The sequence below is a fragment of the Pagrus major genome, chromosome 5 (genome assembly GCF_040436345.1).
Source record: "Pagrus major chromosome 5, Pma_NU_1.0".
NCBI classification, from domain to species: Eukaryota; Metazoa; Chordata; class Actinopteri; order Spariformes; family Sparidae; genus Pagrus; species Pagrus major.
In genome coordinates this window covers 14,475,478-14,491,283 of record NC_133219.1, presented here as the reverse complement: position 1 = coordinate 14,491,283, position 15,806 = coordinate 14,475,478, and the positions used below count along the sequence as shown (strand labels likewise).

Below are 15,806 nucleotides of genomic sequence, written 5' to 3'. Positions count from 1 at the left end.
TCTGCAGGTCTGCATGAATGTCAAACAGGATGTTGCTGACAGTGTGTGCTCACTCAGCCTTCCCTGGACGTTAAGGTCGAAATTATAAAAAGCAGTCACACCGTGCCCTCTTTCTGCCCTCCAGTGGTCCAACTACATCCGAGCCACGGTGCGTAAGGAGAAAGGTCTTCCCATCCTGGTGGAGTTGCTGCGCTCCGACTCTGACAAGGTGGTCCGAGCTGTGGCCATCGCCCTGCGCAACCTGTCCATCGACCGCCGCAACAAGGACCTGATCGGTACAATTCATTAGCAATACCCACACACACTGATTTAAGATATAGTGGATGTAATTACTCTTATTCATTAGAGCTGCAAGGATTAGTCGATTAATTGATCAAAAGAAATTTAACTACTAACTATCATGATAGTAGATTAATCGCTTCTGATATTTTTCAAGCAAAAATGTTTGAAGCAAGTAATCTACTATGTCTGAAGTGAAGTATCTGCTGGTTCCAGCTTCTTAAACATAAGCATTTGCTGCTTTTTTTTGTCATTTATGACAGTAAATTAAGAGTATTTGGGTTTTGGACTGTTGATTGGACAAAAGAAGCAATTTGAAGACGTCATTGGAAAATTGGGATGCAAATGTTTCCAGATTTTTTTGGCATTTTATTGACTAAACTAAACTAACTAATTAATTATGAAAATTGCTAGACTAATTGATGACAAAAACAGTTGTTATTTGCAGCCCTACTGTCCATACCAACCTTGAAGAGATCCCTTCATGATGCAGTTCTATTGTAGATAATGAGGGACAAAACAAAGCAAAACTGTTTCCAAAGCAAAATATAAGATTGTATTGAATCCAGTCAAAATATGTGGAGTCTTGTTTCAGATTCTAAAGTTTAGGTGAAATGGCTTTGGAAAAAAAATTAAATGATCCCAGTTCTCAAGATTCAAAGACTCAGTAGACTCAATACTGTACTACATAACTTCTTAAGACATGTTCAATAATATACTTGATATAAGTGACTAATACTTTGACTAATACTACTTAAAAATGATTTCACCTTACAGGAAGTTACGCCATGCGGGACTTGGTGAGCAACCTGCCCAGCGGTCAGCAGCGGCCGGCCAAAAACCTGGAGGAGGACACTGTGGTCGCCATCCTCAACACGATCCATGAGATTGTCACCGACAGCTCTGAAAACGCCCGCTCCCTCATCCAGGCGCAGGCCATAGAGAAGCTGGTCGCCATCAACAGGACAAGGTAACATTGTATACTGTATATACAATACATCCCATATTGTTTTTTGAATGTATGTAATGTTGCTTTGCAGCATAGAAATAGTTACTATTTCTAGGTTGAGTGCAGTCAAACCAGCAGACTGACATATTTGGATTAAATTATGGTAAATTTGTAAATCGTTTCTATGCATCAATGAGACCACTTTTGGGACAAATCTGCACAATTATACAGCCAGCTAGTAACAAACGATATCGTATTACATCTAAACAGAGCACTAAAATATGTTTATGAAAACATTTTAGGAGGGAAATAGACAATGAACAGGATTGTGGTTCATATTTGATCAGCCTTGTGTTACAGTTTCATTGATTTAGCAGCCTCCATTCGGACTGTGCAGGAAACAATATGGTGGCTACCTCTGGTTCACAATCTTTCTAAACAGTATGCTCAAATGTGTTTTTGGACACATTTTCAGAGAGAAAGCAGTTTCAGAACATTGGTTAATAGTTTATCAGCACTGCGTAGTTTGGTAGTTTGATCATAGTTTGATGAGACACCGCTCCTGCAAAGAGAGAGAAAGAGCAGCAGTTCTCCGTCTCGATCCAACTTTACTCTTTGTGTCCGTGGCTGCGGGCATACAAAAATGCAGAAAGGATAATCTGTGTTTATACAACAGCCCTAAAATCTGTCAGATGACTTGTTTTGCGTATTTTGGTGTTTACCATTGTTCGTTTGCATAAACTACCGACATTGTAGTGATACGAAACTGGTTTAAAATTGGCAAAGTTTTGCTTTAATTTAACATTCTTTCACATAAAAACTACCTACAGGATGGAAGGAATTTTGAATGTGCCACAATTGATGTGACATCATGTGATCATGTCTTCTTATATGCCGATAGCAGACATCAAGGCAAATATCAGCCAATACCGATGTTCAGCCGTTGTATCAGTGCTTCTCTACACTCAACACTGGCAGATTTTCTTGTGTGTTTTTATCACATTATCTTCTGCTGTTGGTCAAACACACTGTATTACACACAGTGAACAGGACCTATATCGTTATATTTCTTAATACCATTCTAGACGTGTGGGTATACATTAATATACATGTTATAATTACAGTATGACCTTGAATGCAATTTGCATCCTGAACCTTTATATTAGTATTCATGGAGGATAATGTAATGTGTCTCTAATGGCCCAAGCTTGGCTTCCACAATACACTACTCTAACGAGCCTGAGCCCACACACACCACCACCCACCACACATTCATTAAAAGGCTTTTAGAACTGGAGGGCATTGTGATGAGGGGGTTGCCTCTGAAGCTGCTGCTTGTGCAAGTAAGTGAAAAGTCGCTCCTCTAATGCCGGAGTTCTCCTCAACAACCTGATAGTGAAAACTAACAGGTTTAATGCAGATATCCAACAGGTATCTTATATTACCATAATGTTAACCATTCCAAAATTAAGTGCCGTGCACCACACTTTTGATTTAAGATCAAGAGCACTTTTCAAAGGCTCGTCCCTGTGTGGTGAAGTATTGATCACAAGGAGAGTCGCTCTAACTAGCATTAATATACATAGTTCATTCATAGACCAAATAGCTGTGTTCCCTCTCAGCCTCACGAAATTAGCTTTCTTTGAAGTGAGGCCCCCACCCACATGTAATTAATACTGGTGGCTCAGAGGTAGCTAATGAAAGGAAATGTGCACTCATCTGGCTGTGAATTAAAAAATAGACCCTGGAGCCACTCAGGGGACTCAACGTCTTTGAATAAAGAGATTGACTGCAGCAGTGCTGTGCTAGCATACCCAGCCGTCACTTTTTGGGAAGGTTAGATGAGGTTTCTGACTTTATTTGCGGTAGTTATTTCTTCATGTATTTCCTCATCTTTGTGACCCCCCCACAGCCAATCAGCTCGTGAAACGAAGGCAGCGTCCCACGTGCTGCAGACGGTGTGGAGTTATAAGGAGCTGAGGAACGCTTTGACCAAGGACGGCTGGAACAAGAGCCACTTCCAGGTACGCATGTGTGATGTTATGGAAATTACCTGTGACGTATATATCGGATCCTAAGTATTGTTATTGTAATATCAAGTTCTTAAAAAAAATATTATTTAAACATTTAGAGATACAGAATTTAGAGAAGAACCACTGTGGAATCAATAAAGATTCCCACTAAGAGACTCTTTAGATGAGAAAAAGTGTTATTAGCATCATTAGCCACTCCTAATTGCATGACAATTCAAGATAAATCTCAAGTGATTTCTTTTTTCATTTTTCATTTTTAATTACAGCATGTGTATGAACCAAAGTATTGCATGTTTAAAACATAATAGCATTACTAATTAACCCAAAGTCTTCATACTGTGTTAAATGAGAATCATTCTCTTTTCAATGCTCACCCAACACTGAGAGAGAGAATGAATCCTCTCTATTTTCCGTGTTGCTGTTTGAGCTGTATGATGCTGTGTTCACCTGCTGCTCTTGCTCTCCTCTCAGCCCACTGTGACAGCCACCCCTAAATCAACCAAGAACGGCAAGCCGGGTTACGACGACACCACTCTACCCCTGATGGAGAAGAACCAAGGTCAGTTAAAGTGTGTGTGTTGTGTGTGACTGTTGCTGTTTTTGCCTGTTTAGAGGACCAAGTGGGATAAGAGAGAGGGAAGACCCCAGGGGCTCTCAGTGAAATGACACTTAAATATCACTATTCTTTAATTCACTAGAGCCTGATGAACACATGGGGGTCCAGTGGCTAATTAAAAGATAAGGCTGGTGATATTCAAGACTCTTGTTATTGTCAGCAAATCCCTTGAAAAGAGCAAAACCAAAGTGCTTCACTTTGTCTCTCAATATTTCAAATTACTAGCTTAAAATATTAAGAGACAAAGTGATTACCCTGCTCATTGGTCCCTACTAACGATATCATGAATGTTGATTTCCATTTTCAAAAAAGATTCGAGAATTTCCGAAAGAAGCTGGGCTATGTAATTTTTAAGCAGCTGTTACTTAAAATAAAGTAAACAGTGCATTTTTGGGGGACTATTTTCAGCAAAGGATTAATACAAATTTGGTGCTGTATGAGTATTTTCAGCAGCAGGATGGCCTTTATGGGATTAACTCAAATTAAACTGCAGTTCCCATTTTCATAGTGAGCTTTCGCCACATAGACAATACTTGTTAGCAGGATCAACTGATTGGTCGTGTTGTTTTTTTTAAAATATTGAATATCACCAGATTTATTCTTAAAGGAGCCCTGCATTTAACTGTTCAGTTGCTGCAAAATACAGGGTGTTAAGTATACAACCTATTAATTTACTGTATTTTGTCAGATTAGTCCTGATATGGAGTATCCCACTTGTGTAGTCCTCAAAGCAGGTTTAAACTAAAACTAACAGTAACTTGAAAACAGCGTGCGATCATGTGTTTCCACTTTGCTGAGGTCATGTCTGTTCCTCTTCATGGCTATATCGAAGCGCTGTGCTTGCCACATTACTACTCTCATCCTCTGTGTGGTGAAGCTGTGGTATGTTAAATGTCACAACAATGCCGTTCATAGGGGTCAAAAATAAAGCACATAAAGTGAGAATGGAGCTTTGAACTGTGTACTGCTGCTGTTGAGCCAAAACCTTCAACTCTCAAGAAGTTAGTTTGGACAGAATATAAAGGAATGACCTCATTTGAGATGCTGAACTCCTTTTTATTTCTCTTGTGGGTTTTAATTGATGTAATAGGGTCAGAGATAATGACAATTTGCGCAACATTAAGTAATTGTGTGTAGCTGTATCCACAATGAAAAAAACGGGGTTTTCTATAACAGCAGCAGTATGCAGCCTGTGGGGGAGGGTGTGGGACCTGGCAGTACATCGGCCCAACAACAAACATCTCTTTGACAGAGGAGTCAATAGCATAGCAGCAGTTTAATGTCCTAATTTTTGGCCTTGTGCCCCATTTTTTTTTGGTTTGATTTTGCATCCATACATGCACATGAACGCGGCGCTCATGCCTCCTGCCCACTCTCAGTTTGCATTATTCAATCACTGGCCGAGAACCATTACTCTGAAAAGCAGCAGCGTTTTGGCTCAATGACTCAGTTTGTGTGTGTGCCTTCTTTTGTACAAACGGCATATGAATGCTTTTCAGGCACCAGGAAATGTGGCAGTGGTGATATGATACCTATGGATGAGCTGGGTCCAGGTAAGAGCCAGACTGCATGATCGTCCTCAGGCAAAGAAGAGCTAGCTCTCCTCTAATCTCTCTCCAGTGTCCAATAGTGTCTTCTCTGATTCGACTTCTCTTTTACCAGTTATTCACGCGTTGCCAAGATGTTATTTTTAATCTGAAAATTCAAACCCCTGAACGCTCTGATCTCGGTACGATGGCTTCGGACCAGACTTAAGACTTGATGCTTTTTGATGCTGTATGCAAGACCCCTCTCTTAAAAGATGTTTGTGCAAAACTGGGCCTTCATTAGAAGCTCCAAACCAAAAGATGTGGGTGGTTCTCCAATTAAATTAATACACTCTTAATGTTATCGGGCAGATTTCCACTCCTGCACTACTTTTCAAAGCAAATATTCCTGCTGGTGTTGAATAAGAGTTTTGGACATGAAGAAGTAACCTTTCAGAGGTATAGGGTAGGATATGTCATACTGGTGTTCCTCCAAGCCTCTGGGGCCATATTTATTAAATGCCAAAATTAGCAGGTATCCTAAATCCCATGATGATATATACCAATAGGACAGTTACATAGTTGGCTGTAAGTAGATACTAGAGTGATCAAAGTTTGATTCATTACTGCTGAACTGGTTTATTGTAATAGACCCAAACAATTATTGTTGCAAAGGTACATTTTCCCTTTCGCTGTAAGGTTGAGAGGCCCACAGTTTTTTGAGGTGAAGGCATGTACTTCCTGTCGCATCTCACACAAGTTCAGTCAAAAAATCAGCCAATAGCGGGCGCCCCGGTGGCTCAGTTGGTGGAGCGTGCCGGATTATCTCTAACTCTGAGATAAATACTGGCCACGAGCTGGAATATGTGAAAGTGCATATTTACACTAAGTTATAAGGACAGGGTCAAATACTGCATGCACTAGATACTTCATCTAGTTTGTTTAACCTACAGTGGTGGTAAATAATTTAAGTGCCAGAGAGTTTAGACAAGCACAAGCTAAAAATGTGCTGTTTAATCTACTTTTCTGTATCCAACAACTTTCTGGCAAGCGTTCCAGTGCAGAAACCCTCTCAGTCTGTCACTCCACACAGGTTAAGACAGCACTATAATGATCTGTCATCTTTTTATTTAATCAAGGATAAAGAGGAATTAACAGACCTTTGTTCTCTGACCTCATTAGATGGTTACTCCACCATTGACCAGAGGGACAAAGACTGCAAATACAAGGCAGGCGACAGCTCAGTGGACCTGACAGAACGGGAGCCATTAAAGGTACGGGCAGACCTCCTCTGGTCTCCTGGGGGATGAGGGCATGGAGGATGAAATAATGATGTCTCATTGAAATGTTATCACATGTCCTCTCCCGTTGTGTCTCTCTCTTTTTCTCTCTCTCTCTCTCTCTTCGTGTTTTCTGTGGTGGTCCTCATTAGAAGCTCTTAATCCTATCGATTCTTTAAAGAGGCTGCAAGTTGTCATTCTCTGTGAATGTTGCCCGCTGCAGCTCGGCGCTGTGGACGGCCTCAGATCTGCAAGCCACCAGTTAATTGAGTGTAAGCTTCTGGTGTCTGTAAAGTAATTAATCTGAGACTGATTAAAAGAACCGCCAAATAACCGCTCCTCGTGGAGACGACCCTCGCCTTGGCAATGAACAGGCTGCCGCGTTGTCAAGTGGCGGGCTGCTGATTATACAGCTGCTTCTCAATGCAGCAAAACTTTGTTTATTGTTGAGCTGATTGGCAACCCAGCTTCAAAGAGGAGTCACCGGATAATGGCCTCAGAGGCTGTCTGACATGTTTCAGATGACTCCCAAGTACTTTTTGTAGTTTATTTTTGATCTACTTTAGTGCTAGATAAATAGGATTTCCCCTGTGGGATTGTATAATGAATGCAAATCGAGAGTCAATTAAAAAGGTGTGTGGTCATATATCTGCCTCTCCATGCAGGTTTAAAGTAACTCAAAAGTCAGTCTGAAAATTAAGTGTGGAGCAGAGTTAATAGTACAGTTAAAAATTGGTGGTGTTTGCATTTTTATCTGCATTACAATAACACAGGAGGCAGTTATTCATGTTTTTTTCAATAAATAAAAAATTAAAGTTTTATGATAATTTAAGTTGCTTAAAGGTTTATGATGTGTAATAACTGACCATGTCGAATTCATTCTTTAACCAACTCCAAACATAGCTGCTTTAAAGTTTAAAGCATCAGGTATTTGGTTTTCTTTCTGTCGTGGCTCATCTATTAGTGTAGCATAGCATATCTGAGGAGAAACTAAAAGACTGTAACTTAGATATTTAGCCAGGATGCCTGTCCTTCTCTAAAGTCATCCATGTGTAAGCATTTTGTTCTCACTGTAGACTAATAATATAATTATTCTTTTGTCATAGCAGTAGCAGTTTATTTAATGAGCAACAGTTGTCTACCTGATCTTAACGGTCAAAGCAGCTGACATGGTTAGTAGATTATCAGAAAATAAATCTGACTCTTACTTAACCATATTTCCAGTTGCCTTTGCAGAATTTCTTTTATTCTAAGTTAAAAGTGTCACTACTGATTTATTTTGTTAAAAGGGGAATTTATCACAGACTGAAAAGCAATGTTGCATTATCACTCTCCAGTTGAAAGTTTGTTGTACCTCTGACCTTTGATGTGTCAGAAATGGGCTCTCTTGCAGCTTTAACAGTGATTACACACTCTGGAGGACACTTCTATGATTCTTTGATTTTCATTCTAACTGAGGTCTTTTCTGCATTGAAATTATGTCAATATGTGTTGAGAAACTAATTAAAATGAAATCAAAGACTGTCCTCAAGTTCAGAGATGAGAAGGAAGTGCGCTTTTTAAGAATTACTGCAACTCTATTTTGAAAGAACTTCCTCTGCGTACACAGCCTGTGAATAAACCGAACATTATCACAGTTGTGCACGAGACGATTTTATTCTTCAGGGCATCCATTTGTAAAACCTGAATGAAACATCCTTTTAACACAACTTCAACATTTGTATAGTTTTTAGTTGAAAATGCATTAGTTTGACAGCTGTTCAAAGGCTTTTATAGCATCTACTGTATTTGCCGCTTCAGTACTCAACCCTGATGAACCCTGAACTACTAAAACAGTCAGAGCTGAAGTTATACTGTCACTTTTTGAAAAGACAGATATACAGCTAACAGTCATGTTGTCTACAGAGAATACAGGCCTTCTAGTGTCGTATAAGTCTGCTGTCTGTACTTCCCAGAGGTGTTCTGCCTGCTTTTGAATGCAACTTGGCTGTTGAAACTGCTCTCTCCCTCTTTCATTTGCATGGTTTGGTTTGCTCTTTTGTAACCTCTCTTCTTTCCAAGCTTTCCTCAAGGCAGGGAACTAACACTGGCTTCTCTGATCCTGGATGCATGTGTGTGTGTTTGCGTGTGTGTGCGCGCGAATGTATTTGTGAAATGTATTGACCTCTTTATGTTTTGCTGTGTTTTTTCTTTAACCCGTCCTCCTGTGGCCACAGAATGACACAAATAGGAAACACTATATCAGGAGTAACAGGCCTGCGGTCAGTCTGGTGGACGCTTGCGATGTTAAGCCCCAGCCTGTTGACTCCTGGGTCTAAATGCATGCATGGTAGGTCTGAAAAATAAAAGCACAACAGAAATAACGACCTTCACGTTTTGCGTTGGATGGTGTCCTATTCATTCCCTGTTTGTGCAATGTTTCCACCTGTGTTTCTTTCACTCTCACACTGTATCATGTAGACCTGCTGTCACCCTGCACCCAGAGCAGTCAGCTGGAGAAGTCACCTTGTTCTTTTCATGGACATTTACATGAAAACAATTGAAAAACAATTTTGGGCTTAAAAGAGTTTAGATTTTATGTAGAATTTCATAAATTCATCCATTGTATTTGAATTCTTCATATTTACTCAGGCTATTATGTTACGCATAATTATATGTGTAGATTGAGGAAAGAGTGTTGCTCCAAAAAATGTAATTACAAGATTAATCTGAAATGAGAACATTTCTGAAATACACTGACAACAGTAATGAGGCCAGAGAACTCATCAAGCTTTAGATTTCGTCACGTTAAAGCAGTTTTACCTAACTTACACCTAACAAGTATGTAGTAGCTTTTTAAAGACCAAAATCCAAAGTGCAAAAGTGTCAGGAATAGTGTGTGTTTACCAGCTATCGTTAGCTTCAGCTGTTAGCATGTCCATCTGGCTAGCTTCCTATCCACAGTAGTACTCCCGAGTGTTACTCCCACAGCCAAAGGGCACATCATTAAATTACTAGTTTGTGGGACTACAGTTTAAAAACACAACTTGTTTATCTACTGTACGTTGTTAAGACTAGTCCTGGATGCTATCAGAGTGTAGGCTGACATTTGCAGCTCTGTCCTGCTCTTCGTTGTAGAAATGTCACATTTGCCAGACACATTTGTTAGTCCTTTTCCTAAAAGCTTGTAATGCTAGAAGGTTTGAAAATACTTTACTACATCTATGCACATTAAGCAGCAAATCAGGATTATATTACAATGAAATTACATCAATTTTCCTTATCATACTTGTGATGCTATGACTAGCTAGCTCTACACCACAATAGAAAACAATTTATTGCCATGTAGTCTACATGGATCATCAACTGGTGAGGGTGCTTACTGTGTCCTGGGATCAATATATATTTTCCAAGGAAGGAGAATGACTCGCTCTACTCTGCTTCTGATTGGCTTACGCTGATATACTTACCCAGACCCTAACCAATCATTACTTGTTATACCTAAACCTAACCAACCCAACCAAGGAAGTCAACAAGTACTAGCTAATCAGAGGCAGAGTAGGCCAGGTTACTCCTTTACCATCCTAGAAAAAACAAATTGGTTTCCTGGGACATGCAGTCTTTTAGTCCGACTTTTTTTCTTGGCTCTGTTTTACAAGATTTTCATTTAAAACCAATTCTTGTTTTACCACTGAGGGTGATCAGAAAGACAAATGTCATATCACTCTGTAATACACGTATAAAGTTGGCAGGCTTTCGTCTCTGTTTACAATTCAGGTCCACCTGTCTGTTTGAAATGTACGCCTAGCTTGACTCACAGCTTCCCCTGACAGCCTTTGTTGAAATTGGTGGCAAATGATGAAGCAGAATCATTCTTCTGCACTTCAGATGGATCCTCCGGGGGCTCAGTTATCCCTTAATGAAACACAGTAGGGAGAAAGAGAAATATATGCACACACACACACACGTAGAATCTCTTCACTGCCTACATTCAGTGTTGATACCATTTCTTTGGTCAGTGCAAGATGACTGCAGATAAATAATTCATGTGAAATGATAATTTGATGATGGAAGCCAACACATAAAATGTGCGCAGACACTAATTTCACACATAATCGACTCACACATAATATGTCCAAGGCAGAGATGTAATGAAGGGTGAGCACTTAATTTACATACATTTTGAGGTCTGAAATAGTTGATTTGAAAATGTTGTCTTGTAATTCCATGGTATAAATGATAACTAAGTGGCTACTTATGTAATTCAGATTATCATTCTCTCATGTAAGATACAGAGAGAAAGAATTTCAGCTTCCCTCTGTGGTCAAAAGAATCTGTAAAATGTCTGTTTTAGATGAGAGAATCAAGTGTATTTTAGCAGAAAGTTTGAGTAAATGGAGCTACAACCAAAACCATTAATATCTAATGAAGACTTTCTGCTGAAACAGTTGTTTTTCCCCCGTTAGGAATACTCTGTCAGGGCATCCAAGAGCAGCTGTAGTGTTCTTTCTTTCTATTTGCTCATGTCCATGCACCTTGGCTGTAAGGCAACAGCTTGTTAAACAAGGGGGAAATAAATCTAAATTATTAATGTCCTTGAACCGGTGCATATTTTATTTGCAGTGCATTAGTGTATGTTTGACCCACTATTTAATGTCCCATGCATGACTTTGTAAAGCTGCAAGCTGATCTGGGTGAGCTTCAGTAGTTGCCATGAATCCATCGGTAGCATTGATCTCCTCCTGCCTCCTCCTCACTGCTGTTGTCCTCTCCTGTGCCAGAGGCCTCTTGTCAGACCTCACTGTTCTTCTCTTCCTCATTTCTTATCTCAGTCATCTTTGCCAGTGGTCATCTGCTCAATTCTTTCATCTCCATCCATTGCATTATCATAGGAAATACATCACATCGACTCTTGAGAGATATAGTATGATTTGTGCTATTCATTGTAATTTAGCCACTTAAGTGTTTAAAGAATGTTGCAGGTAAAATCATCAGGTGAGTAATTTTCACTTCATTTAGCACATGCAGGATTTTATCCAGCACATCAAGCATCTGTTTGGCTGTCTCTCTCGCCTCCATTTGCCATCTGGAATGAAGTGATTGAAGCATTTGTTGATGGTGATGTGTTCTGTCAGGTACCATGATAATGCCAAATGATTGTCTCGCTGTCTGAAATCACATTTGGAGAGTTTCATTCTAAATTCACATCCAGTAATGGCAAAATGTGGTTCCTGCTCTAAAAACATACAGTTTAGTATGACATGTTTCAGGTAAAGGTTGATGATGTTATTTATTTTTCTTATTGTCAGCAAATCCAGTGAAAAGACCAAAACCAAAACCTTCTGAGGTAAAATTTTTCCCTTACACAGAGTCCTGTCCAACTTCTATCCATGGAGCGTTTGCATGTGCAAAATACTGCATAATGTGTTGTTATCAACTGGTATTGCTTGCAATGGCTAACCTGGCAAGAACGGGATTTCTGACTTGTACTACACCAAGGTCAACTGAACACATACAGTCAGGGTAGGGAAGTCTTGAAGGGAAGTACTGAGAGACAGGCTGACACATGGTTATGGTCTTCAATGGAATTTGTTGACAGTAACATAAAACATTAAAATAAATAATGCCATATTATCCTTTGAATCACTGTAAAGTAGTTATTTGTCTATTTTTTACAGTGGATATGTAGCATTTTGGACTGAAACTCTTCATTTATTATCACTTCAAACTGTATGTGTGGTTCTTCTAATGTTTTTCTCTCTTGTCCACATGCTTCAGGCTTAAAATAACAACAGTGCGACACCCCAGCTAGAGGAGGATCTCTCATATCACCACTGCCATTTCACATGGAGCTCATCTTTGGAGTTGGACTTTGTACAGAAAAGAGGATTTAAAAAAAATATTGATCACAACAGCGACTACCCAGCAGCAGCCAGCATTCTCATGCTTTTCAGAAAAAAAAAAATGAAAAAAATAATAAAAAGTGACTACTTCTACTACTATTACATATCCACATTCCCACTGGACATCATGTGAATTTCACAGTGTTGACTCTTGTTGAGCTCTACCAGTGACAAGAAACTGACAGAGGCCGGTGCTGATGAAGGAAGGGACGTATGAAGGGCGGACAAAGTGTTGTGAAGGAAGTGAATGGAAAAGGAACGTATGTTGGAAAGAAACCTGTAGGAGAAGAAATGGATGTTTTCACATCTGAAAGAAGCTCATGCCTCAATTTCATGGGTTTTGGAGAATTTTACTTTCAGTTTGTGGTCAAGCTTTGGTATTTTGATGTGAACAGGTATGGACTGGTGTTTTTGAAGGTCGGTGAATGTTTGTTTTCAGATTGGAGGCGTGGACACGAGAAAGAAAAAGTAAAAGAAAAGAAAAGGGGCCTGAGAAGAGCTGTAGCATAGTGGATAAACATGAACTCCCAGCAGCCTGCTCTCATAGACTTACAATCCATTTGGTTCACTGTGTTTTTTCAACAAAAAAAAAAATGGAAAAAGTGCACTGAGATGCTTTGAAATCAAAAGTGATTAACATATGATTGATGTGCATTTTATAAAGTGAGGAGTCTGCAAGTTGTGGTCTGGAGAAAGGAAAGTGACATGGTGTGTTCATCAGATGGAGCAACAGTCTCGTCGTAAAAGTAAGCTAAAATGGAAACTTTCTGTTTCATCGTGGTCAACATGTACAGTATGAGCTGAGTGGCATGTTGACCCTCACTCACGGAGCTGTGGTTACGTGTGTAACCACTCAGGTTGTATAACGATGCAGTTTCATGAGTTTACTGGCTGGTTGCGCTTTGTCAATGATGTGTATTAAAGAGGATATAAGGCATTCTGTTTATAAATGATTTGTGTTTTTGAAAAGCGAGGCAGAGGATTGTTCCCTTGTTGAAAGGATAGATCTAAAAGCATTTTTTATTTTTGTTGGGTTTTATATAAATGTATATTAGGGTCAAAAGGAAAAAAACCGAAAAAATGAAGGAAAAAAAGAACAAAAATTACCGACTTCTTAGTTGTATATTAATATCACATTGTTTGGAAAGCACATCTCATTTGATAAAGGCTCACCATGTTTGTAAACAAGAAATAACCACGTAACTTAAATGTGTGTCAAATATTGTCGAGTTACGCCGACGATCATCTATTTATATTTTGTATTTGTCAAAAAAAGTTACAGAAAAAGTTTATCTGCAGTGTTCTTTCTAAAGACGATGAATTATATGTTGTCTGACAGCCCCTGCATTTTTGAAAAGAGACACTGTGGAGGGGTCAGAGATCAGACAGAGGTAATGGGATAGACAAGAGATGGCAGTGTTAATAAAAGTCCTTTCATTTTTCTTCCCGATACATTCATACCAAGTTACCGCCAACCCTCAACACTCCTTCACCGGCGCATCTTAAAGAGAAATATTCAGTCGTGAGCATGAAGAAAAACTGTACAGATGTTTATATTCTATTCTTTCCAAGTGCCAGTTTTTTGTGGTTGTCATTTGGATATTAACTAATCCATTCATGTGCAGGAAGAGAATACAGGTGGATGAGTGAATCTGGATGTTTCAGACAAAATAAAAGTTGCATCACACTGTAAAAAACAAAACATCAAGTTTGGTCACATAGTATATATTTTTACAACGTTTTAGAGTGGATGTGATGTAGAAAAGCAAAGAGATACAGAATCATATTGCCATTTTTCTCTTGCTTGGTCAGACTGCAGACAAAATCCAGATAAGGTGATAATGTCTCGTCTCCAGCACTTGTCTGCCTCCTGATTCCCTGCGGAGAGGAGACGGGAAGAGAATCTAATCAAGTTGGTGTCACTCATGCGTCATCAAGGCGAACGGCATGTGCCTGCATTGAAGTCTGATTTTTCTTTGTGACGTATGTGACTTTATAAAGCTTGCATATTTTACACAGTGTTTACAAAGATGTACGTTGTGGTAAAAATCAATAAACTACAAAAAAAAAACATACTGTATAAACTTTAATTTCAGAGGTTAAAAAAAGTTATAACAATACCCAGCATCCCTTTTGTGTGTCCTCAGAAGTGTGTGCTTTCATTGGACAATACTGAACCCTTGCAACAAAAACCCATACGACTATTCCTAACTGCACTCTGCAGTACCACAACCAAAGGATCTGGAGTTGTATTTACATGCATTCATAAAAGGGTTTTTTGGTTTTGTGGATGTGCAGTGTGCATTTACAAAATAAAGAGCCAAGCAACTGTGCTGTAAAGTCAATGCAGGACACGGACACACGTCGAATCAAACAAACCTACCTGTGTAGATATGACTGATTCAAGACCGTCAAAATAAAGTAACTGTAACACTCAGTAGCAGATGTGTTTGTACCTATCATGTGCCTTAACCTTTTCCATGGTAGATAAAGATAAGTGTGTTTTATATAACTTTATTCCTCCCTATTCGACTGTCATCTCTCCATCCTGTCTGTTCACCTCTCCCCCCTCCTTCTCCTGTGTCACCCTCCCTTCCTTCTTCCCAACTCACTCATTCATTCATCCTGCACCCCCACCCGGGCCCACTGTCTCCTCCCAACCCCAAGTAGTTTAGACTGTTGGTGGGTTTCTGCCTTGTATTACGTTGTATTATAAACTTTTAAAAAAAGATAGAGTCATTCAACAACATGGTTTTGATTTCCTAGAAGAGTAAAGTTGTTAATGCTTTCGTAGCGAGCAGAAGCGATGCCACAGTGACAGAATGTATTATGTTAATTTTACTAATACCCAGAGGCAAATATTACGCTTGTTAAACATAACGGAAAAATACTGGTTTGTAGAGTATAAATTTGGTGTGTTTTCAATAAATCATGCCTGGAAAGAAAGTGTTGCCCGGCTCTGCGTCTTATTTCACACTATGTTATTCATTTCCAGTAAGACTCAGGCTCCAAAGTCATGATAGCATGCCCAAGTGGTTACAGTGCACATTATGCTGGAATTTGAAAGAGTTACAAATTTAATTTAATTTTCGGTGCCTTCAGTGAAATGTTTACATCATAACTAACTTTCCAAGGAAACAGTACTTATAAAAATGCTAGATTGAGGATTATCCAGAAAAAATGTGTTGCTGTTTAATGTGTACATTTCATTTTTTTCATTCACCACTGGAAGTAAGTGAAA

The 15,806-nt window shown here is 39.2% G+C and overlaps 1 protein-coding gene across 1 annotated transcript in view; it reads left to right on the top strand.

Moving 5' to 3' along the window:
* The window catches only part of arvcfb (ARVCF delta catenin family member b), a 116,819-nt gene extending 101,308 nt beyond the window's left edge, over positions 1–15,511 (top strand). The window contains exons 10-17 of the mRNA XM_073467065.1: positions 125–275; positions 1,057–1,249; positions 3,141–3,252; positions 3,733–3,820; positions 5,377–5,430; positions 6,586–6,677; positions 8,900–9,012; positions 12,441–15,511. Of these exons, the coding sequence (XP_073323166.1) occupies positions 125–275; positions 1,057–1,249; positions 3,141–3,252; positions 3,733–3,820; positions 5,377–5,430; positions 6,586–6,677; positions 8,900–9,001 (792 nt within the window). The 3' untranslated portion in view covers positions 9,002–9,012; positions 12,441–15,511. The remainder of the gene's footprint in view (positions 1–124; positions 276–1,056; positions 1,250–3,140; positions 3,253–3,732; positions 3,821–5,376; positions 5,431–6,585; positions 6,678–8,899; positions 9,013–12,440) is intronic.
* Positions 15,512–15,806: the final 295 nt, after the last annotated feature.